At 30.7% G+C, this 23,432-nt stretch overlaps 1 protein-coding gene across 5 annotated transcripts in view; it reads left to right on the top strand.

Moving 5' to 3' along the window:
* The window catches only part of LOC129960679 (uncharacterized), a 58,278-nt gene that overhangs the window by 23,396 nt on the left and 11,450 nt on the right, over nucleotides 1-23,432 (top strand). For 3 of the 5 annotated variants that reach the window (XM_056074246.1, XM_056074250.1, XM_056074249.1), the window contains exon 2: nucleotides 21,551-23,143. In XM_056074246.1, coding sequence (XP_055930221.1) covers nucleotides 21,551-23,143 — 1,593 coding nt within the window. Of the gene's footprint in view, nucleotides 1-5,696; nucleotides 5,826-19,291; nucleotides 19,555-21,550; nucleotides 23,144-23,432 lie in introns of those variants that run through there. The other 2 variants (XM_056074248.1, XM_056074247.1) reach the window with 2 other exon arrangements.

The following is a 23,432-nucleotide window of genomic DNA, read 5'->3' as shown; positions in this document are numbered from 1 at the left end:
ATGGAAAATAAGTCTATAATGTGTGTGAGTGCATAATCATGTCCTACAGGGCTCATTAAAAATGCCTTTGTGTCCAAACTAATTTATTGATTAACCAGTCCCAGTTACAGTAATGTTCATAATTATCAAGGTATGTTCTCAATTTCATTTCGTATAACATTTCGATTGGAAATGATACATTTCACATTGAAATACAAGAATTTTGTAAACAATACATTTCACATTGCAAAAAAAAAAAAAAAAATGAAACCATAATAAATAAATACAATAAAACAGGCATAATTATAAAAGGGTAAAAATTTATGCTTTATTGGAAATTATTATAAACTATTTCATAGAGATAATAGGTCGTAGTAACATTAGTAGGGTTGAATTCAGCTTTTTAGATGCAATTTATCAATTTTTTCTTGTATCTGATGCAAATCTAATTTTCTTGACCTGCTACTATGCACTCTTATGATTATGAGGCATTAAAGTTTATTATGAAATAATGAGCATGCAATTTTTAACAATTCGCAGTGTACCAAAACTACATTTACATGCTGGTAAGGTTCTTTTAGTAAAATGCGTCAGCAACTCAAGAAATGCCTTGTTACAATTGTAATAATGTTTCCAGTTATAGATGCGTCTTGTTTCCTCACAAAAACACGGCGAATATCCCGGACTTCGATTTTTAAATCTTGTAATTTGCTGCTTTGCAGTTGACCGAAAGCAACTATAAGAATAAGCTTTTAACAAAATAAAAGCTTATATTTTTCATACATTTTGAACAATATATTATATTAAATCTTGGTACACTGTAGTGTACCTAGATTTAAAATCCCTTTGTTTTGTGTTCTATAATAAGTCAAATGTTTATTAATTTATACCAAATTAACAATCGATATTTTTTTTTAAAAAATATATCCTGTCATCTGCATACATAATAATTTTCGCCAGTGAAAGTTTAATAATCAACTTCCTTCGAAAATGATGGTACCAAGGCTTTTATGACTTACAGTGTCCGGTATTCAACAATCCATTTACACACAGTAAATCGCGTAATGTGTCTGATGAAATAAAGAAAAACTGCCAATAGCGTAAAAAAATCTCAAATATTTTCTGTCGAAGAAAATTATTATTCTGAGGGGCTTCCTTCCACTGACGCCAACCCTGTAAGGCAAGGAAATATCTAAAATTTGGAAATTTATTTGAAAATGAATACTAGTAGTAGAGTTCTCATTTCAAGTAGAACGTTTAATCTCCAGTTCAACTAATTTTTCTGTGATATTTACGCTATCTGAAGAAATCTACTCAGCCATAGATTCCGATAGATTTCTATTTAACTCTCAACAATCTTAAATTATCGTCACCTACCTAAACAAAAATCATCAAATAGGGGCTTAAACATATCACATTCAGCTTGGTACTTTCAACATGAATGTACTATATATATATATATATATATATATATATATATATATATATATATATAAACTACGGATGACTCAAAATGATACTTTCTTCATCTCCACAGCCTCTGTATCTTATTAAAAGGAATCAAAATCATCAATTTTACCCTAGTTCAACATCACGTCTTCCTTGAGGACAATTTACTTGTTTTCTTTTCATATAGAATATACGTCAGTAAAAATCAAGTCATTATTAATAACCAGTTTTCATTCGTGAAAAGTAGATTTTTTAAAAATATGATTTGTAGTAAAATTATAAACTTTTTTTTTATTATTGAATATAAAACAAAGTGATATTAAATGTAGGTACAGGTAGTGTACCTAGATTGAATATCACTTCTTATTATGTACTATATTGTTCAAAATGCATGAAAAATATAATCATTTATTTCATTAAAAGTCTATTCTTAGCTACTCCAAGATTAAAATTGCCTCTGGATTTTAAGAACCCTTTACTGTTTCTCTGGAGAAAAGGAAAATTAAATTTTACTTGCAACTATGGTACCCTACAGATCCAACAAATGCATAACGTAGCAACTTAACTTTCAAATAACCAATATGGGTGACAAATAATGATAGAAAAGTTTGGGTTGCACTTTCTTTTTTAATACGGGTGCAACTCAAGAAGACACATGTTAGAAAATTTCACTGACAAAAGTGGGAAAGTGTTTATCGTCTTCCACATCGCATGTTTTTCAGCATGTCATCATCGAACGTTTTCCCAGCTCGCTAAAGCTTAATCTGAGCATAATGTAGTAATTATTCCAAATTACCTCACTAACCTAATCTAATGTTTTTCAGACTAAATAAAACATAAAAATTGATGTTTCATTAAAAAAGATGTTAAATTATTTTGAGATACAAGAATATGCATGTTTCAAATTTAATTTTCTGTTTGAAAGAGCCTTGCCTGTTTCCCTATTTCAAACATAAAAATTTTCAAATTAATCACTATTAAAAAAAACTTTTTTCTCATGGCATTTTAATAAGTGAAAAATGAGCAAAAGTTTCAATAAAGAGGGAAATCTCTTTCAGAAATGCAATGTTTCGAGGATTTCAATGCAATAAAATCCATTTTCAGAATTTCATTTCAGAGAGGCTAAAAGTATTTGAACTGAATTTTCCCCTCAGTTGAAACCCGAAATATTAGTAAATGAAAATAAATAGTCAACGCAATTTCTTAGTATAAGCAATGAGATATTCTTAACTAAGGCCAAGAATTATTTTTTCTCTTTTGCTTCATTTCTATTCATTTTCATTTTTGTATTCAATATTTTATATGTCAGTGTTTTGCAATTAGAAAACTGTGACTCTGAAATTTTCAATTTCATACTAAAACCTTAAAAATTTCTAAACGGTTTTCTTTCAAAAACTTCAGGGAATGAACAAAATGCTGTAAGGTTGTTAATAAAGATAAAAAATGATGAAGTTATATTAATATTTTTACAAGGTTCTTCCATCGTTTTTATTATACCTTTAAATTCAATGATGGATTATTTTGCGAAAAAGAAATTTTATTGCATTTAATATGCTTTTCTTTAAATGGGAACTTCAGTATCATGAAAAAATAAAAACAAGTGCGAGAAACTTTACAGACATCATTAGGAGGATATTATTTTTAGCATAACAAATCATTCAAAAGCTACAAAACATTCATTATTTGTAATCGAGCAAAATTTCAATAAAACATCTACCCAAGACTTTATTATACCAGCTACAGTAACAATCACCCAATACCTGGCATACAAAGGTTTCTTTACAAATTGAAGAAATTTTTACACTGAATTGTAGGAATGAGAATAATGACTCGTGATTGATACAGAAATATTAATGTGTTGGAAATTTACCATTGAAGGTCAGGATCAAGCCAAGCTAGAAATATTTATCAAAGCTCAATTAAGCCAAAATAAAGCTGGAATATAGTGAATGTTTTCGTAAGAGCAGGATGAAATCCTACTTGTGTTCAAATAAATCATATTTTGATCACTTTTAGAAAATTTCTGTGAGCAAGTAGTTCAAATGCAGAGAATCAAAACTTTATCTGGACTGAATTTACCCTCTTAGCAAGATATTTTTCAATAAAGGGTGACGAACCCTGACGTCGAATTCTGTCGTCAAAAATCAAATTTAAAAAAATAATAAAGTTAGCAATAGAACCGCAATGTTGTAGTTAATTATTGAATGTCATGAAATTTTTTGCCATTTTGGGGAAATAAAGAAAATTGAAATCGTTGTACTAAAGACTCAGTTTAATTTTGTTGTACTGACGTCCCGTTTAAACGCAACGCCAGGACTATTTTGAAGCAAACCTCATAATTTTGAACTACAAGTACATCCAGATGACGGGGATGACATCTGAATTGGCACCCTCTCTCCAAACTATCGCACCATACTAACAGGCATTTTGGCCCATGATGTCAGGTTTCATATGTACCTAACCGATATACACGATGGATCTTTGGTGAAATCAGATCTCGAACCTGGCATCATCCAGTATGTTACTAAGCGAATCAATGTATCATTTTTTTTTTTTTTTGAAAGACGAAATAATTGATTTTTTAAGCAATTTAGCATATTATTAAATAATTGCTTCCCTTTAAAGAACATTCATTATGCAACTAGAAAATACTTCAATCCAGCATATTCTTGATTAATCATATAATAATGTACACTTTCCAGTATAGTTAGTTGAGTTTTGGATGTAAAGTAATCAAAACCACAGCATAAAATCCAAAATAAGAATTTTTATAATTAAAAATTTCTTAGTTTTTCACCTAATTATACGAATTTTCACTTTATAGTAATCATTTTTAGTTCTTTCTATTTTTATGCCTCTTTTAACGATTGCTAAAAAAAGTTAAGCAAGAAAATGAATCAGACTGAGTTGAGGATGAAATGATAAAACTCAAGATAGATCTAAACTGCTCTGAGCTAAATTGATGTGTATTTTTTGTAGGGTCATGCCCTATCGAGGTCTAAAAATTAGGCCCTTGCCGAGTTCGAATTTGATGTTCCCAATTCCAAAGGCAGCAGGAATTCTTCATATTTTCAACACTTAATAGGTCAAATCTGTTCTAGTCAAACCTGGAAATTTAAATCAAAAATATTCCATCAAATAAATGGCTCCACCTCACACCGTGAATTGAAATCAAATAATTCTTATTACTCCTTGCATGAAAATATTGGAAATGAGTTAAATATATTATGGGATTCATTGAAATCATTTATATGCAACCATGGAAGCACATTTTTTTAACTACTGATATAGAAACTTCCAGACAACATGCTATATTTATAAAAAATTGTATTAAAAAAATCCTTAGGAATGCTGTATCTAAAGATTTTTATAGACTAATATTTTGAAGTTATTTTAAGTTCATAGCTAGATTTTAAGATCGCGGATACAGAAAAAAAAAAAGTCAACAATGTTCTAAAAAATGATTTAAACCTTTTCCTTCAGGTTCTAAATTAGATCGGTCGTGTAATCTGTGAGAACCTACATACTTGTTTCTTTTTTATTTATTTATTTCTCTCCTCCCCATTTTTTTTTTTTTTTTCCCTCGTGAGAAATAGTAAATGGTTCTCGCATTGTTTTTCTGCCACATAAGGTTAAATCTAAAGCCTGACAGCTCAAAACACATTTTCAGCCTTTGGCTGTGTTAACAAGGTCGGGAAAAGAAGAAGAAGAAAAAGAAAAAAAAAAAAAGAAAAACTAGCTTTTCATCTCATGATTTCAGATGGAAAAATCTTGTTATTTAAGACACGTAAGCCCTGTTTCAACAAAAAAGAAGTAAAAAATAAACAGAAAAATATATAATTAAACCCTAAAATTCGCTCTCATGAGGTAAAAGAAGGTAGCAACATTATTTTTAATTAAAACATGGCGAAGAGAGGGGGAGGGTAGAAAAATTGCAACTATTTACTTGTTAAATATTGTCCACCTCTTTCAATGAATTATGAATGTTTGGTATATAACAAAAACAGGTTCTGGAGTTTTTTTCTCAATGAAAAATGGTGTTTGCGTGGACCAGAAGCATTCTAAAGGGATTTTGTGGATCATCTTGCGAGCAAATCACATGTGGGATGCATTTCACTTCACTCCCTGCGGATACAGTTTCTGCTTGATTCTCCCCTATATTCCCCCTTACTAACATTACCGTGATGGTTTCTATCTCGGCCCCTTTAGGGGGCCGCTAGGTGGGGGGAGAGATAGGAGGCGCTCGCTGGTTGGGTATAAAGATGAGTGAGGGAGATCTGTGGGGTGAAACCGGTGCTTGGAGAGTTTGGCTTCTGCCTGTTCCTTCTCGCTTGACAGATTTTTTGCCCGATTCTTGTTGTCTATTTCAAGAGATAATTCGGATGATGCTCAATACCGTGAGTAGACTTTGTTGTTCTGAAGGTTTCAAATAGACTTACAGTATTTGTGCTAGTTGCTGATATGTGGTAGCATCCTGTTATTTTTTCTAAATTTATTAAAAATGAACAGTTTTTTGTTGAAGAGCATTAGAGATAAAATGCTGATTTTCATTCACTTCGGTAATGTTTTGGCGAGTACAAATTGATTTTTAATTAGACTGTTTCATTTAATAGTGCATTATTTATTTTCAGATTGAATAATTTTGTTTATTTAAGTTTTTAAATTATCTGTTTAAATTATTTATTATCTCAAAAATTAATATTTTGATGTTAAAGAAGTGTTATAAATATTTTTTTTTTTTTGTATATGAATGATCTTTTATACAATTATTTTTTGTTAATATTGTTATTTACTTCATCGATCTTTTTTTTTCGGAATTGAATTTTATTTTTTGTTTAATTGATATTTACATTCTTCTATATATTATTATTATTAAAATGACTTTTTCTCCTGCAGTTTATTTCTTATTTTTAAAATTATTACGTTTATTTTTATGTTGCTATTTTTAGATTTATTCATCAAACATAAAATATTTCGTTTTTACGATGTTATTTTACTATAATAATTGAGGAATTCGTTTGATATTTTTTAATATCGAGTGTATTTTTTAATTGTAAACATATAAAACACACAAGTTTTAAAACTTTATAATTTAATAGTAAATAATTGAAGTTTAACTTAACGTCATTTTCTTATAAATACTCTACCAAATGAGAAATTAAAAAAATAAAATGAAGAGATTTGAATCTTTATTCAAAACTTCACAGTTTTAAGATTCTTCTATCTTGTTTTATCTAGGATTCTTCTATCTTGTTTTATCTAGGATTCTTCTATCTTGTTTTATCTAGGATTCTTCTATCTTGTTGTTAGGATTCTTCTATCTTGTTTATCTTCATCTATCTTGTTTTATTTTTGAAAATGTACTCTTAATGATAGTAGGGGATAACGTACACACTTGAAATAATATCGCTGTAACATGCGTGTGCACAAACTCGCTTATTAAAATGTTGGAAAATATTGCTGTAAAATAAACGTGTTTTGAAAACGCTTTAAAATTAGAGAAAAAGTTGTACATCAATAAAATAAATATCACTGAAAGGCTAATGTTTTAAATTTTAAAAATGATTTTGAGCTTTAAAATGTTCCTTAGTTATTGAGGACGAATAATGAATTTCGGATAATATTTATTTAAAGAAACCCTTGTTAGTGAGTAGCTACTACTCAAGAAGTAAGTACCTGTCAATTTTAGTAGTTCTAAGGCTGAAGATCAGCACTGAAGGCCGGTTGACACGTTTTATAATCATGCACTTGAGAAAGCCTTAAACATTAGACTATCATTTATTATTATTATTTTGGAAGCCTTTTTTAAATCTGAGCCTATCTTCAACAAAAATGTGTTAGATAGGCTCTGCTGAAGTTAGTCATACGATTCTGATGAAATGGAGAGAATTTAGAGGGATAGCACATTTGTGTTCCACTGGCACTATTAGCTAGAATTATTAGGTCCCACTGGTATTCTAGGTAAGATAGACATTAATAACAACAACAAATATCTTACAAATATTTATTTTTTAGGAATGTTCACACAGAATACCCCAAATTATTATCATGTACGGTGAGATTCAAAACATAGTTTGCAAAAGAGAATTTGGCGCATAGTACACAAGTTTTGGCTCTTTTTTCTATAGCTTCTACTGAACTCTGAACCAGTGGGACAATAGTGATTAAATTTTAGAATAGGTCAAATCCCTTTAGGTATTTAGATACTATTTGGTGGATGTATGTATGAGGTTGGTAATATAAAGGTTAAACATTATTAGGTTAAAACCTCTAATTTGGTAAGATGAATAGCAAGATTTATTAATTGCCATTTATTGCAAATTATTTATTCAGAAATGTTATCAGTTTTTCGAACTGGGCATTCGACCCTTGATATCTGTGAGACTAATTTATCTTTTAAACAACTCCTTTTGGCACAAATTCATTCAAATAAAAAAAAGCTATCTTTTCCGGTGAAAAATCAGAGTTCTAAGCAATAAAAGATGCTGGTATGAAATAAATTTAAAACTTTTCCGATGAAGCCGTGTCAGCGGATTTTTTGTGATATATGGCGGACATTTGATTTTGCAAGGAAGTTAGTTAATAATTAATTAATAATTAAAATATGGTAAAGGGATCTTGAAAGAAATGCAAAGACCGACATCTGACATTTCGTATTTGCATAGTGTTTTTTTCACTGCTGGCAACGACCAATAGAAAATTCGCCATATGCTTGACTCAACGTGACTGGTCTGAAATTTAGGTCATAAAACTCCGACTAATCAATCAATTAGAGAACAGAAAAATATCAAACAAAAAGCACATAAAATTTAGAAAAAAAATAAATAAATAAACCATGCACCCATATTGATATATAATGAAAAGATTGATACATCTGAATCTCGAAAACATGTCATTTTAAATACTTAATTCATATTTACATTTAAATTTCATTTTGGAAATGTAAAATACACGTGTATCAGCATACTTCATATCACAATAAAACCTATATTAATGAAACACTATAAACTAGGATCCACGTTCACAGTTATCATGGGTATTTATTATTTGAAGAGAACTGCAATTCTCAAAAACATTTTATAATTGATAAGACTGATTTATTTTAAAACAGATGGATCGCACGTGTTTGACACCGAAACAAATGATGCATTTATTGCAGAAATGAGAGCGAGACGAAGAAAACAAACAGATAAACCTTTCGAGCCGTAGCCTTGCCTATATGCGATATATTTTCTAATCAATCATACATGTCATTACCAGAAAAAAATCAAACTGATGATTTAAGAAATATAATACAATTTTATAATTGATTATAAGACGGGCACCAGAAACAGAAACTTTCGTTAAATATTAATATAAAAATCGTTTTGACATTTCATTCCCATTTATTATCCTTCTTTTAATAAGGATAAGAATTGGTAATGTGATAGTAAGAATAGGTAAAAAAAAATGATGAGATACAGAAATGATTCGACAAATGAACCAAGCAGAATAATAGAAAATACGCAATCAAGTTGAAAAGGTTTTGGATTCGGATATTGTAATTTCAGAATCGGGCTGGGGCTCAAAAATCAAACTTGCAGGAAAGGAAAGGAAATTTTGACCTATAATAAAAAGAATGAACGAAAAAAATTATTTGCTATCATATCTATACTAATAATTAATAACAGTTCGAAATTTTGTCAAACTAAAACATAAATTTCTAAAATGAATTATGGATGATAATTGATGAATAATTTTTGTAACAATAAAAGCTTAATAGTAAAATATAACTGTCCTTATTATTGATATTCTATTGCAATATGGTTTACAATACTTGAATAACATTGTTCACCAGGAAGCATGAAATATGATTCGGTAACACAGCGATAGATTTTATTTTCAAATTTAATAAATTCCAGGGTATAAAAGATGTTATGAGAGAATAATGTTACTCTTTATTATTTAACTTAAGTCATCTTTAGCAGATAGAGGTTTTTAAAAAAAAATTATTGCAGCTACAATCCTTGCCCTATAGAACATAAAAATCGTGAAAAAAAAAGAATTAGTAAAATGAAAATAAAAAGTGCGCAAAATGTCACTTTTAAAAATAAGTAAATAAATCTTAGTGATACAAATCGTATTTTGGAACTCGAAGGCAAGATTCGATGAAAATGACTCGAAGGATTAAATATAAATAAATTTGGGATATTAATTATGGTCTGAAAATCTTAATTCCAAATAAAAAAATGTTGAGAATCTTTATATTTGAAGACAAACTCAGATTCACATCTGTACATCTAATAGTTTTTTCAAGGCAGTGTGCAAGAAATAGGTAAATAGAAGCTTTAGAAGAAATAAGTAAATGGAAACTTTAGAAGAAATAGGCAAGTGTGAGCTTTAAAAAAGATAAACACAGGTATGTTTTTCTTCCTTATGAAATTCAACAAACTGAAGGTTAGCATATAAATGTACTAAATTATGATTACTTCAATGAAAGCAATTTTTGATTGATTTGTAAAATGAATGTATGTTAATAAGGCTAAATTGAATCGATATATAAGGAATAAGCAGCTGAGGGAGGTTGGATCTCGTCATTTTGTTACAGAGTTAGATAAAAAAAAATAAGGGTTGCTTCTATTTTCAATTAAATATCTTATGGATAACTTGATGTTCATCATTTCTTGAATAAAACCCTTTTAAGCGTCAAAGTTTGATACATATAAAAGCTTAACAGGCATTCTGTTTAGCGTTCATTTGAACCATGTTAATAAAACGTCATCGCGTTGTCTTTCTCGGGATTGGAAATGTACTTTCTTATGTAAGATATTAAAAAGAATATCACAGAAAAAAGTCATTGATTCTTGGATTCCATATTCAGTTCACAGCGGGTTGGCAATTTCATATAAGAATATCCTGTCTTTTAATGTTTTCATTATAAATGCCATGCCAGAAGAGTTTCTTTTTACATTCCCTATGGGTTGATGTAACTGTGGTACTTCTAAGCGACTGTAGATTCAGTTCCCTCGTATTTATTGGATCTCTAATTACCTTGTATAACGTATTAATCCCCCTAATATATTGTATAACCACATGGAATGCTATATTGATTAGCAATAGAGGAAGATAGAAATAATTACTGTAGAGCTTGAAGAAATAAATGTTAGCTTCCTAAAAGAGAATAGAATGGCTTAAGCATTTTGATGTACATCAATGAAGATAACATTACCATATATCCCGTTGAAAGATGTATTATATTAGGGTTCATCTCCTGAGAACATAATTTTTGCCCTGGGACTTTAAGATCTACTTCCATCATCCTAAAAGAGAATAGAATGGTTTGATAGCTTAAGCATTTTGATGTACATCAATGAAGATAACATTACCATATATCCCGTTGAAAGATGTATTATATTAGGGTTCATCTCCTGAGAACATAATTTTTGCCCTGGGACTTTAAGATCTACTTTCGCCTCTGTTGAATCTAAAATCACGCAATTATTTCATTCAACTTATGATTGAAATCAGGAACAAAAAACTAGATAACGTTCATTGCTCAATCAGCTTTAACAAAAAAGGATTAAATAATTTGTGCTAGTTAAAAAATCAATCGTATTTACTAAGTATTTTTCTTGTAAAGCATGGATTAAATAAATTTCGCATCCCTTTAATCATGAGAATTTCATGAATTTAGATTATTGCCTAATTATAGCTCAGATCTGGGGTTCGATAACGTTATCCAGAGCCGTTGAACTTTGTTTTCGGGCGTTGGCATAGTAAAGTGTTAATAGGAACATTGTTGAATAATGGAAAAGATCACCTGCGGAACGTATATCTTGTTAACAAGCAATCTGTTGAATAATGGAACGAAACCACAGGAACTTCGAATGAGAAACGCAGCTCTATTGAAGAGGAAAATGCAAGCTGAGAAGGAAATTTTGTCGCTGTGCGGAATTTGTAACCCAAATTATCTACTGAAATTCATATGTATGTGAGATATATTAAATAATTAATAAGTTTATAGAAAAAAATATGTCTGTCCAGTTAGAAATGAAGCAAAAATTGAAAAAAAACATTTGATATAGAAACAATAGGTTAAATAATGGAATTGAATAAATTCATTAGGAACAATGGTCTAAGCCTCCCCTGTTAAGGCCGGAATCGAGTTACATATTCGAGAGCACTGAGCTTGTCCTACCTGTGTTCATCAAGAGTTACGGCATTGTACACTGGGATTGCCTCCCAGCAGTCTGAATGCTATGTAAATACTCATTTTACTTCTCTACCGTTGCTTTAAGTAATACCTACAAAAAGAAAAGAAAAGGTACTTTATAAATTCGGCATAGGCAATTAAAAGTATTTTTCCAATTTTGCTAATTTTATTATTTTTTATTGCTAAATTCGGAAAATATCTATCCGGACGAAATGAACGGGAAATATATGTGATTTAAAATGTGTGATATAATTAATATTTTATTTTGCATCAAAGAAAGGGTGTATCTAAATTGAATAAGACTACAACGCGCAAAAAAATAGAATATCGGCAAAGTAAAGGTTCAAATTTTCCTTGAATTCAATTTTTCTAAAATACATGCTTTTTATTATTATTATTATTACTATTAAAATGGTTATATACGAAATAATACGACGATACAAGAGGCGCTATAATCCGCTTCCGGAGCTAAAATTCTCAGGAAATCAGGAGCAAGTCCTAAAATTATTTATTGTATTTAAATTATAGAAATTTTCAATTCAATTCCCCCCTCCTTCTTCACCAGCCATTAGTTTTTGTCAACCATTAAGAGGCACGTTTGACATCATCTCAAAGTGCAACGTATGGGATGAGAAAACAAATTAGGATTTCGTCTACGATATAATAGGCGTTTTTAGTATTTTCAGGAGGTACAATTCTTGCGAGATGAAATTAGATTTAAATGGCAGAACTTTTAAATGCAATGAACAGTCCTCTACAGCCGTTTGTTTCCATCGTCACACTTGACTTCATCTACAGAACTTCTTCTACGGGGATGATTCTTAAAGAAACGGAATGAAGAGGATGTATTCTAATCTGAGTCAACTGCATTGCAGAAATTTAAAATAAAGTATATTTTATCTTTATTTTTAGATTAAGAAAGAACTGTTTATAAAATATTTGCTGAGACATTCAACAACCCATTTTCATCCCTTGCAATTTGAATTTATATAATTAACTTTAACAGATGAAATGCTAAGTCTAACTAGAAAGATAGATTAATATTTTCAACACTATTAAGTTCAATGAAATCATTCTAGTGATTTCAATTTATTTTCTTTTGGGGGGCATTTTCAATTTCCAGGCTGTTGTTCCACCTGCTGTGAGAGAAAAAATTGCGGCAGGATCTCAGGTTGAAGCAATCACATTCCTTCACATTGTAACACCCTTTAGGTTTCAAAACAGCAACAAAAAAAAATCTCTCAAAATCTTGCTTCAGATCCTAATGAATAAAAGAAAATGAAATAAATCCCAGAAAGTTTAGAAGTTCAATGACAGAGAAGAAGAGTTTCTTTACAGCAATCTTTCGCAATTAGTCCACAAGATTTGTACATTGCCAAACCTGCTTTCCATTCCTTACGAAATCAGTAAATTATACCTTCCATTTCCTTATAAAAACTTAATTGTTTTACGCGTTGTAAAAAGAACCGACGAAGCTATGGGAACATTTAAAGATTCGCACAGAGTAATGAGTGGAACTTTACTAAACGGTTCCTTTAGCATCAAAATAGAAAACACACGCTTTTGAAACATTTAAAGATTCGCACAGAGTAATGAGTGGAACTTTACTAAACGGTTACCTTTAGCATCAAAATAGAAAACACACGCTTTGGAAACATGAGAGTTCTGTGTTTCCAAAATCGAGGTCAATCGAATGGAGCGGCTATTAATTATTTTTTATTCTGGTTTAGGCAATACCTTAAAATAAAGCTCATGTTTTTTTTTTTCCGCTTGCATAAAATACGAAACCAACAGGAGGTGGATTGCAAAAGGGTTCATTCACTTAGAATTAAATTATAGTTCCTCTTGGAAACAAATATTAGATCTCTTTCTATTTCCGAGAAGAAGTTGAGTTCTGAAATCGATTTACGTTTAATATTTTTTAATTTTATTTTAGAGGAATTCCATAGGCTTTTCACGTTTTTAATGGCTTTTTTTCAGAAGGAAAATTTCTCAAGAATATTAGATAATCAGGGAGTTTTAATTATAAGTGAAATTTCCTGTGTGAAAATTTTCTCAATTCCAGTGACTTACAAGAAACAAAGAAAAAGAGAATTTTGCTGAAAATCTAATTTTACTTTCTTTTAGGACAAAGTAATTCTTTATTTTATTCTGTTGCTCCTGAAAGTTTCTTTATTTGATCGCAATTCTTTCTTTAAACAAAATCTGAAATAATTATCAATAAAAAATAATAAAATTTCAAATAATGAGAATTTATAGATTTGTAAGATAAATATTCTGTTTTGAAGATTCTTGTTAATATCCTGATTAATATTTGTTTATCCTGTTCCATTGGGTATAGTTTTTGAATATTGGGCAGATGAATCTTTACTCTTCAGACTTCAAGAGTAAGAAGCAAACTAACAAAACCCCTTTCTCTTAGATTTTAGGCACTGTATTGAACGCAAAATTCCTTCGAAAAAAATATTCATTCCATGCAAGATTTCTCTCGAAGTTCATGCAAAACATTTTTAGTGAAAACAAAACTCATAAATTCGATTTGCTGTTCTCGAAATCGAAAGAATAGAGTCAAGCCACCTTAACTTTATTGAGAAAAGGGACTTCAGTTGTTTATTTCAAATCTTTAAAGTTTCTTACAATAACCATTTATTTCTTTTATTAAATTTTATTTACCGAAAAATGTACACTAAAATTTGATTTTGGAATTCATATAATACTGAAAGTTTGTAGGATTTCTTTCCCTTTAACATTTGTCTATACGCCTTTAACATCTGCAATTGCCTTAACCCCTTCCTTCCAGTGTAACTCGCCCATTAGATTTTGAGGGGTCTTTTATTTATTTACTTATTTATTTTGCTGTAATTTCAGAGTTCTCATTTGATTTACATGGTTACACGAATTTATTCACAGTAAATGCATGTATCAATTAGATTTCAAATCATTATCTTTTTTACACGTTTTCAAATCACTGTCGTTCAATATTTTTTGAAGTTGACAGACAGATTCACATGTTAGCCTTAACAAACTTTGCATTAGATTATTCAATATTTTTTTTTACCGTTTTGTTTAAAATTTCTTTTAATTTAAATATAAAAAAATTTATATGCGAGATAAGGATACCAACTTTCCTGAAGGTCATCCATTTAATTTGAGTTAGTCACAGCATAATACGAAAAAAAAAAAAAAAAAAATAGGAAGAAAATAACATTTTTTAAAAAAAATTTTCGATAATGTCACTGTGCTTTCGATCATTAAAAACTGATGATCATAAAAGTTTTGGATATAAAGGCTTTGGAAGCCATGGAGGGGAAAGAGAGAATGAAATTTACCTTGCCTAATGCCCTGTAGGGCTTAATCCAGCCCTGAGTATAGTTTGAGAAAGTCTGAATTTGGTGTGTGTTTTTTAAATCCATTTCTTAGACTGTTTCATGTATGGAAACTTGATTGATTGTCTCCTAATGCATAGATCTTCATTCTACAATTGTATAGTATTTGCCTATTGTGGATAGTTTTAGTTTGCTCTTACAACCTTTTTTATCTTTGTTTAAAAAAGTCCTGAAAGATGAAGGTAGAGAAAAATACAAACATTAAAAGATGATAAAAAAAATCATAAATGTATTCATGATAATTAAATAGAGGGAAAAATCCTAAATTTCAATGAATATTTTCACTAAAGTAACATTAGGGAAATTAAGTCGCTTTTCAAAGACAAAATATTGCTTTAAAATCCGAAGTTTTACTAATTTTACTTCCATTTTTTTAGCTTCTTAATCATTATTTCAGTACGCCGTAGGGAGTATTCCGTATGAATTATGGATTTTCAAACTTATAAACTGAAACTAAATCATTCAAGGACTCAATAATTCATTAACCAAAAACACTTCATTTATTTTATGGATTCTTAATTAAATCAGTAAGATAGCGCACTTCAGAAACGGTGAGTATCGTCTAATTAGATAATAAAAAACACAAAACAGTAAAGGTGTTAATGAAATTTCATACCATCACCGTAGTTACTGTGGCTGGTCGAAAAAATGTGACACATTGACTAAGGTTAAAAGAGAAAAAAAGTGGATCAAAAGCACGCAACTCGTAAGAAAGTCTAGACAGAATGCATTACTGTATCTATTAGACTGAAACAATATTATGTAGCTCGGGAAATGTGATTTCACATAGGCACTCTCAGTATATACAGGAAGAAGAAAACCATAAGAAAACGAAATTTGCAGAAATATTCATTTCTTATTAAAAAAAGAACAAGGGAAACTTAGACTTTCACGACGGTCTTTTTTATCACTTAAGATTTCCGTTATTTTATATTCCGTTCCAGCATTGATAAGGGCTAAAATTGAATAATAATGACTTGTTACTCACTTAAAGTAAAAATTTACATGCAGAGAAGGGAAGTCCTTCCAGTGAATGACTTAGCAGGGGCCCTTCTTTTATACTTGACATCAAAGGCACCCTGGGGCGACAGGATAGCTTTTACAGCCATTCATCTGCACATCTTAACGGCTACTCATAACACGGGGAGAAAAAGAAATTGATACTGCGCATTTTGATTATATGAATTAATGGGGTTTTTACCCAGATTTAAGTGTTCTTGCAACGGAAGTAACATTCATGGTAATAAATCTCTAAAGCACTGTAAGATTTTTTTTCTCGCTATTTTTACATTCTTGACTTGGTAAATTCACGTAGTGACAGAAAAAGCAAAACAATTAAGGATTATCATATTTTTATTTTTTAGATAGCTCTATTTATTTTTTTCTTGATTGTCTATTTCAATTAGAAATTTTTCAAAAGTCGTGCTTAATTCAAATATTTCCAGAAAATTTCTAGTATACATATGTTAAGAAAAAAATCTTCTTTTGAAGAGTTTTCTGTCCATACTGTATTATTAATTTATAAATATAGCATTGAATGTAAATAAAACACTTTGAAACTTTTTACTTTATATATGATGCAGAAGTAGCTAATTAAAATTCACCACCCTAAATATTATATTTGTACTTTATACATACTGCTTCACAATGATTTAAAGCATGATGCCATAGCATAATCGATGATTCAATCATGCGTTTTTATTACAAGCCGATTAAAATTATTTTGTTTGAAATAGTTTTATTTAAATTTACAATACCATATTCATAAAAAAAGGATTGATTGATACGCATTGAATGCCTGCTTTTGTTTTTTGAATTAGAATTTCAAAAATTCTATTCATAACTTAATGAATCAGCAAATATTTTTGAAAACATTGATGTGAAAAATGCCTGTTAATATATTTATCATCCGAAATGAGTTGCAAACCGGTAATCAAATACAATTTCCACTAAACCGCCATTCATCTTCTTTGTTCTTTTGTCCTCGTTTTTCCTTCAAGATTTTAGAGACTTCGGCTTCGAAGCTGAAGGTTCCAGGTTAGAAACCAGATTCCACCAACGAGCTGCCCCGTAAGCAGGCTTGACGAGCACAAAATCCGACAGGATTAAATATCCTCTAACTACTAACGTGATGCGAAGGTCCAGTTCAGGAGTCTTTTCATAATCTGTTCACGGTTCAAGATTAGGAGATCCATCCTAAAAAAAAAGAGTATTCTCGCTACTTCAAAATGTGAAGTAAAATAACTAAATCAGACTTTCACAATTTTGGATAGGAATCCACAAAATATGTGAAGGTAATTGAAATAATGCTATTGTCATAATACTATCATTATTATAGCAGCTAGTTATTCAATTCTCATTTGTGGAATCATTTATCTGGCTCATCAAAATTATAAATTGATCAGTACTTTATTCATCAGTGATTAACTTTCAGAAAAAAAAATATTTATTTATTTATTGTGATTTGAACGATTAAAAAATTATAAACAGGGAGGATCTTGGAGGATCAGAAAATAATTTGTCTTTGTTAAGTTTAGTATGGATAAAGATATTTTTTTTATCATTTTTTTTAACCTTATCTGCTTGTAGATGAGTTCTACAAGCAGATCATCTGCACAGGGATCCAACCTGAAAGATGCCTTGTCGGAGTACTGAAGGACCGAGCCACCCGCAGCAACAGTAACACCGAACCTCTGTTCATTATCGGTCACAACATAAACTCCTACCGCAGGTTATTATTGGAAACAGAACCAGCACAACCCCATCCTCATTTACTGTATTAATAGGAGAAGCAAAATCACGCTTATTTGCCGACTTCTCATTCAAGTATTTCTGGTGCTCCCGGGGGAAATACTGACATTCCAAGATATTCTACATCGAATTATAAAAGATAATAATTCAAAAATGGATCTTTGCTCAACTTTCTGGAATAATAATTTGCGGCTATTGTAATTCTTTTATTTTGTCATTCAGTCATGACAACCAAAGCGTATTTGAGGCAATCGTTTAATTTTGATATTTTTCCGCAGTCGTCACTATATCCCAAATTATAGCAGCCATTTAGAATTGATAATAGCATTGTTTTAAATAGAGTTAACCATCAGGTTTCTAAAGCAAACTAATAAATAAATGACAACAGAAATAAATTCAACAATGAATCAAACAAAGAAAAGTAATCCATCTGTTAATTTTATTTCTTTCGCTCTTTAGTTGTATTCATCTGAGATACAGCATGTCCTCTTGAATACTGGAATATCAAAAGAAACATTGTTAAAAAGTAGGGCTGTATTATCAAAAGTAGGACAACTTGTAAGCCTTCTTCTTGCTTGATCGTAACCGGCAGCCTGTTTTTGTATGGGTGAGATTCATTCTGCATGCTAATAGTGCTTCGACAAATTACTTCTCTTAAACGTATTCTTTTATAATTTAATGCAACTGCAAACAGGAAACATTCGTTTAAAAAAATAAGAATCAAATCTTTTAGGAATTTAGGATTTATTTTGAAGCTTCTTGAGATTTTTGATCATTTCAGCTGCTTCATCTCAAATTATCCAATACACTATTACCATTTTAAAGTACTTTCGGTTAAGTGTAAAATTAAAGTACTTTCGTATTTTAAAATTTCTTCCGGATAAGATATATTATTTTTAAAGAAAACGGAGCAGGCTGATTTAAACATTGAAACAGAAAAAGAAAAAAACTTTCAGGCGATTGCTTTTACATAAATCGATTAGCCTTAACGATAGATACTTCCTTTCATAATGCCAATTTTTCAAATTTTCGTTAATTTTTGAAATTTTATTCTTCCCAAAACATATTGTGTTTTATTAAATATTAACGCTATATTTGTATAAACCTATTACTCTTCATATAGTTACATAAATCCTTCCTTGGTTGCATTAGTAAATATAGAAAATTTCTTTCACAGCTTAGCTTTAAAAAATTTTTTTGATTAAAAGTTTTCAAGTCTTCAGTTGTCCGAAACCGGTCTTTTTTTTTTTTTTTTTTTTTTTTTCTTTTTTTTCCAGCAATTAAAATTAGTCTAACATCTTTTTCACCATTTCTACAACTTGCTAGCTGTAAACTTCCAGTGGAGGTCTTTTGGTTGCAGTTGAGCTTCCCGTGTTTTTCTTTTCTTGGAATCCAAGAATTAATTTTCGCTGCCGCTAGGTTTCTTTCCCCATTCGCGGACGCTCCTTTAAAGCCGTAACTCGATTAGATAGAATTATAAGAAAGTAGTTTGGGAACAATGCAACTCTTAGGTTCGTTGACCTGCAGTACCTAAGTCAAGGTGAACTGATATGACCTGCTTCCTAGTGAGTGAATCTCACCCTGTGACCGGGCTCTGAAGGTTACTCGGTCTTTCCGCAAAATTGAGCTTTTCTCGCTCAGTGTCTATCAGAGTAACTTCTGCCACTCGAGGCTCAGGATTCAGGCTGCCGTCACCAACGCCTACAGCAAGGTTTATGAACTTGGTCAACTCTTTCTCTCAATAATAAAGTTATGAGACCTTCAGTAATGACTCTCCCGTCTGGCCGTCTTTCTGAGGTAGGAATTTCTTTATATTTTTCATTGCTTTTGATAGGATATTGTTGTCGAATGACTGCTTTTACATCTAACCCTTTATGATGGTATTTGTTTACCTCGTCTCGCTGCTCAGTTCTGCCTACTCAGAATGCTGTCGCTGAGATTGTTGACTGTAAAATTAGATCCAGTTTGTTTATTTATCTATACGAAGCAAATACGGAGGGTGATTTTAAGGATTAACAACGGATTTTAGTTTCATAGTGTCCAAAGTAACTTAATTTCATTGAAAAATTTGTATAGTTTATATATGTAAATGTATGTAAATAAATATAAAAACCTGATTAGATAATTCGTATTTTTTATAATGTAATTCCCATGCTTGCTATTTCTGATCTGTATATGTGTATCTGTATGGACACACGGTATATAATTCTTATAAAAGCAATGTTTGCATTTTTAATGGGTACATTAAATATATAAGCAATTAGTCATTAACTTTGCAATACAATTACTATGGGATGCTCATATTATCATATCCTTCGTTTCAACTTTTGAAATTAAAATCAGTAGAAAAATTATTTGAAATAAAATTTGAGTCAAGTGACTTTCTGTCTTCGCTAAAATAAAAAATGGAATGGTCAATTTAGTTAAAATTTGCTTATTCAACTCTCAAAACTAGAATTGAAAACTCTCGATATAAATTTGAATATTTATATCCCAAAGTAATGAAAGGAATGACAAAAAGCAATATTTTTCTCTTCGAAAACAAATGCTTTGTCATCTCTAAAACTAAATATCTTTTAGATTGAAGCAACAGTTTTTAATACTACATAAACATCAAAATGTTTCTTAATGTTATAAATAATTGATTGTCACCAATGCAAATTTTCGGCATATTAATAGACAAAAGAATAATTAGATCGTAAAGAATGCTTTTTTTGTTATGATATAACGATAATCGTTATTTTCTACTTTGTATGGTTGTTGGTTCATACGCTTTGCTTTAAAACAACTTAAGATATGGCTAACTTAAGATATGGCAAATCTTCCAGGAAATGACTTTATTGCTTCTTCTAATATATGCACATAAATATCACCTTGCACTGCTCTACGATACATTGCGAGCTGATTGTAAAGCATTCAACACTGTCAACGTATTTCGTTTATCTTTCAGCATCTGTTTATCATGTACTTAATCTTTATGCTAAACTGTTTTATGATTTAAAGATTCTTAGTTATTTTTTTAAAGAATGAAATTCACATTTTTATCAACCTGAATACAAAAATTAATGTTTCACAAGTATACAAAGAAATTTTTTTTTTAACTATCAACCATCATTTATAAATTGAAAGTCAAGCACAAATTGAAAAAGCTTCTCGAATTTTCTTACATAGGTAGTTTGTAAATGAACTTCTGTGCAATAATCCTTATATCTTCAGCTATTGTTCAAAATTAATATTTTAACTTACAAACAAAGTTGATTAATCCGCTCAATTCTAGTAATTCGTTTTAAGAATTTTGCAATCAATTAAATATAACCATTTTTGTAATCTAATTCAAAATTGCTCTCCAAATATTTTAAGTGGTATATTTCAGATAAAAAGTGAGATTGAAATTATAAGGACTTGCATATATCACTTATATAAAAGAAAGAGCTTCTATGGGGTTTTTAAAACATAATTTAATGTAAAAAGATCAGTTATCCTTTAAAATTTTGATTTATTATGAAAAAATTAGATTTGTTTCCAATATTTTAGAAGTTAATATAAGCATGTTTTCTTGATTAATAAAAATAAAGTCTCCTTGGTTGAGAGAGCAATGCAAAAATAAACGGAGTAAAACAAATGTTCTTGCCTGAATATATCGTATATCCCGATATTTTCTATTTTGTGATATAGAAGAGAAATTTTTATTTGTTAAAATTTCAGGAATTAAATGGTCAGTGTATTTTGAGATTTATCTGACTCTGTATAAAATATTTCTAAATATAACAAATTTTTGAATTTTTTTTTTCAGAGCTACCATCAATTAGACCTGTGCCGTGTTCAAATCGTATGACTGGTGAGTTTGGTGTCTGTACGTTCAACTGGTCTTGCATCAATGTGGCCCATGGTGTACACATCGGCCCTTGCGTGGACCGATTCTTTGTTGGCACCTGCTGTAAAATCCCCCAGGGGACAGCAGAACAAGGACAAGGACCAAGAAAATCCGACTCCTACCCCTACTCCGGCACCCGCACCGGCACCTCCGACAATGGTGTCGGACAAGGAACGGGAAAAGTCGGCAAAATGCCCCCATATTCTCAGTTTCTTCGCACAGTGGCCCCAAAAGCTCAAAAAGAAAAATTAAATGGAGCCAAGCCTATACATTTGATTGATATAGGACATTTCAACGTCAGTTTAAGTTCCGTAGACTATTATGATTTTCAGTACAACGGGACATCTCTCCCACATCATGAACAATCTCTTAAACTTAACAATGCAACTGACTCTGAACAAAATCCACCAGTGGATTATTGGAATTTCACATCATCATCCACGCAGAAACTGATTCCATCTGCTTCATTCTTTTATACCATACTTTTCTCAAATTACAGCAAGTCTGAATCCAATAAAGAATCTCTTAATAAAACTGTTGATTCAGTAATCGCTTCGCTTGGGAAAAATTACTCATCTATTCATCCACTTAGTAGCCCTAACAGTGACATATCATATACAGAAACAACATCATCACCTTCTAATACAGCATCTTCAGTCCTCGTTGAATCACCGTACGTGTGGAGAAAACCAGTGACCGTGCATCATGCACATGATCAAAGAAAACCTCTGAAACCTCATGAACAGCATAATCTCCGAAAACCAGTAAGTTACGATACATCTCATGATTTGAGAAGACCAGTAACTTTCTATAACATTCATGATCAAAGAAAACCTTTAAAACCGTATGATCAGCATGATCTTCGAAAGCCAGTGGGTTTGGAAGAAGACCATGATCAGCGATGGCCTGTTTTAGATGAAGAAGACCATGATCAGCGATGGCCTGTTTTAGATGAAGAAGACCATGATCAGCGATGGCCTGTTTTAGATGAAGAAGACCATGACCAACGATGGCCTGTTTTAGATGAAGAAGATCATGATCAAAGATTGGCAGAAACAGAAGAAGAATTCCATAATCAACGATTTCCGAGTGTATCTGATGAAAATAGATTGCCTATTGAGCATTTATTTAAGTGGATTGGCAATCATTATACCAATTCAAATCATCTTTCTCCAGGGTCAGATTATTCAAGTGTCATTCCAGCATCAGAAATGAAAACAATTGCAGTTTCAATAAACAGCATGCCGGCAACAGAGCCTACTCTATTTCCATTTTCTTCGACATCTAATTTCTCTGAGGAATCTACAATTCTAAACTCCGGACAACAAGATATATTCTCAACCAAAGTATCAACTACAACACCATTTTCTTTCCAAGAGAATACCAACTTTTTATCAAATTTTACACTTTTTATTCGTCCGACATCTTCTAGGCCATCATACAAGCCATTTCAGCAACTTCCAGAGCCGAATCCTACTGGAGCGAAAATAATTCTGAACGATACTACTCAAGGTAATATCAATATTTTATCATCTGTAAATTTTTTTCCCTTTAATTTTAGAATTCAATTCGTTAAATTTAGTTTCCACATAAAATGCTAGCGAAAGAAAAGTAAGGAATCAAAGCCACACAAGCATTTTACGTTCGAAAATCTCATTGTTGAAAAGCTACATATGGCTCTGATTGTTTCTTTCTTTCTCCAGCATTTTATGTTAAACCTATATTAACACATTCACTACCACTACTCACGCCTGATATCCGGGCCATCTATCTAATTAGATGAACCCTTCTTTGTTATCTT

The sequence above is a fragment of the Argiope bruennichi genome, chromosome X2, assembly GCF_947563725.1.
Source record: "Argiope bruennichi chromosome X2, qqArgBrue1.1, whole genome shotgun sequence".
NCBI lineage: Eukaryota > Metazoa > Arthropoda > Arachnida > Araneae > Araneidae > Argiope > Argiope bruennichi.
This window is presented reverse-complemented; position numbering and strand designations above follow the sequence as displayed.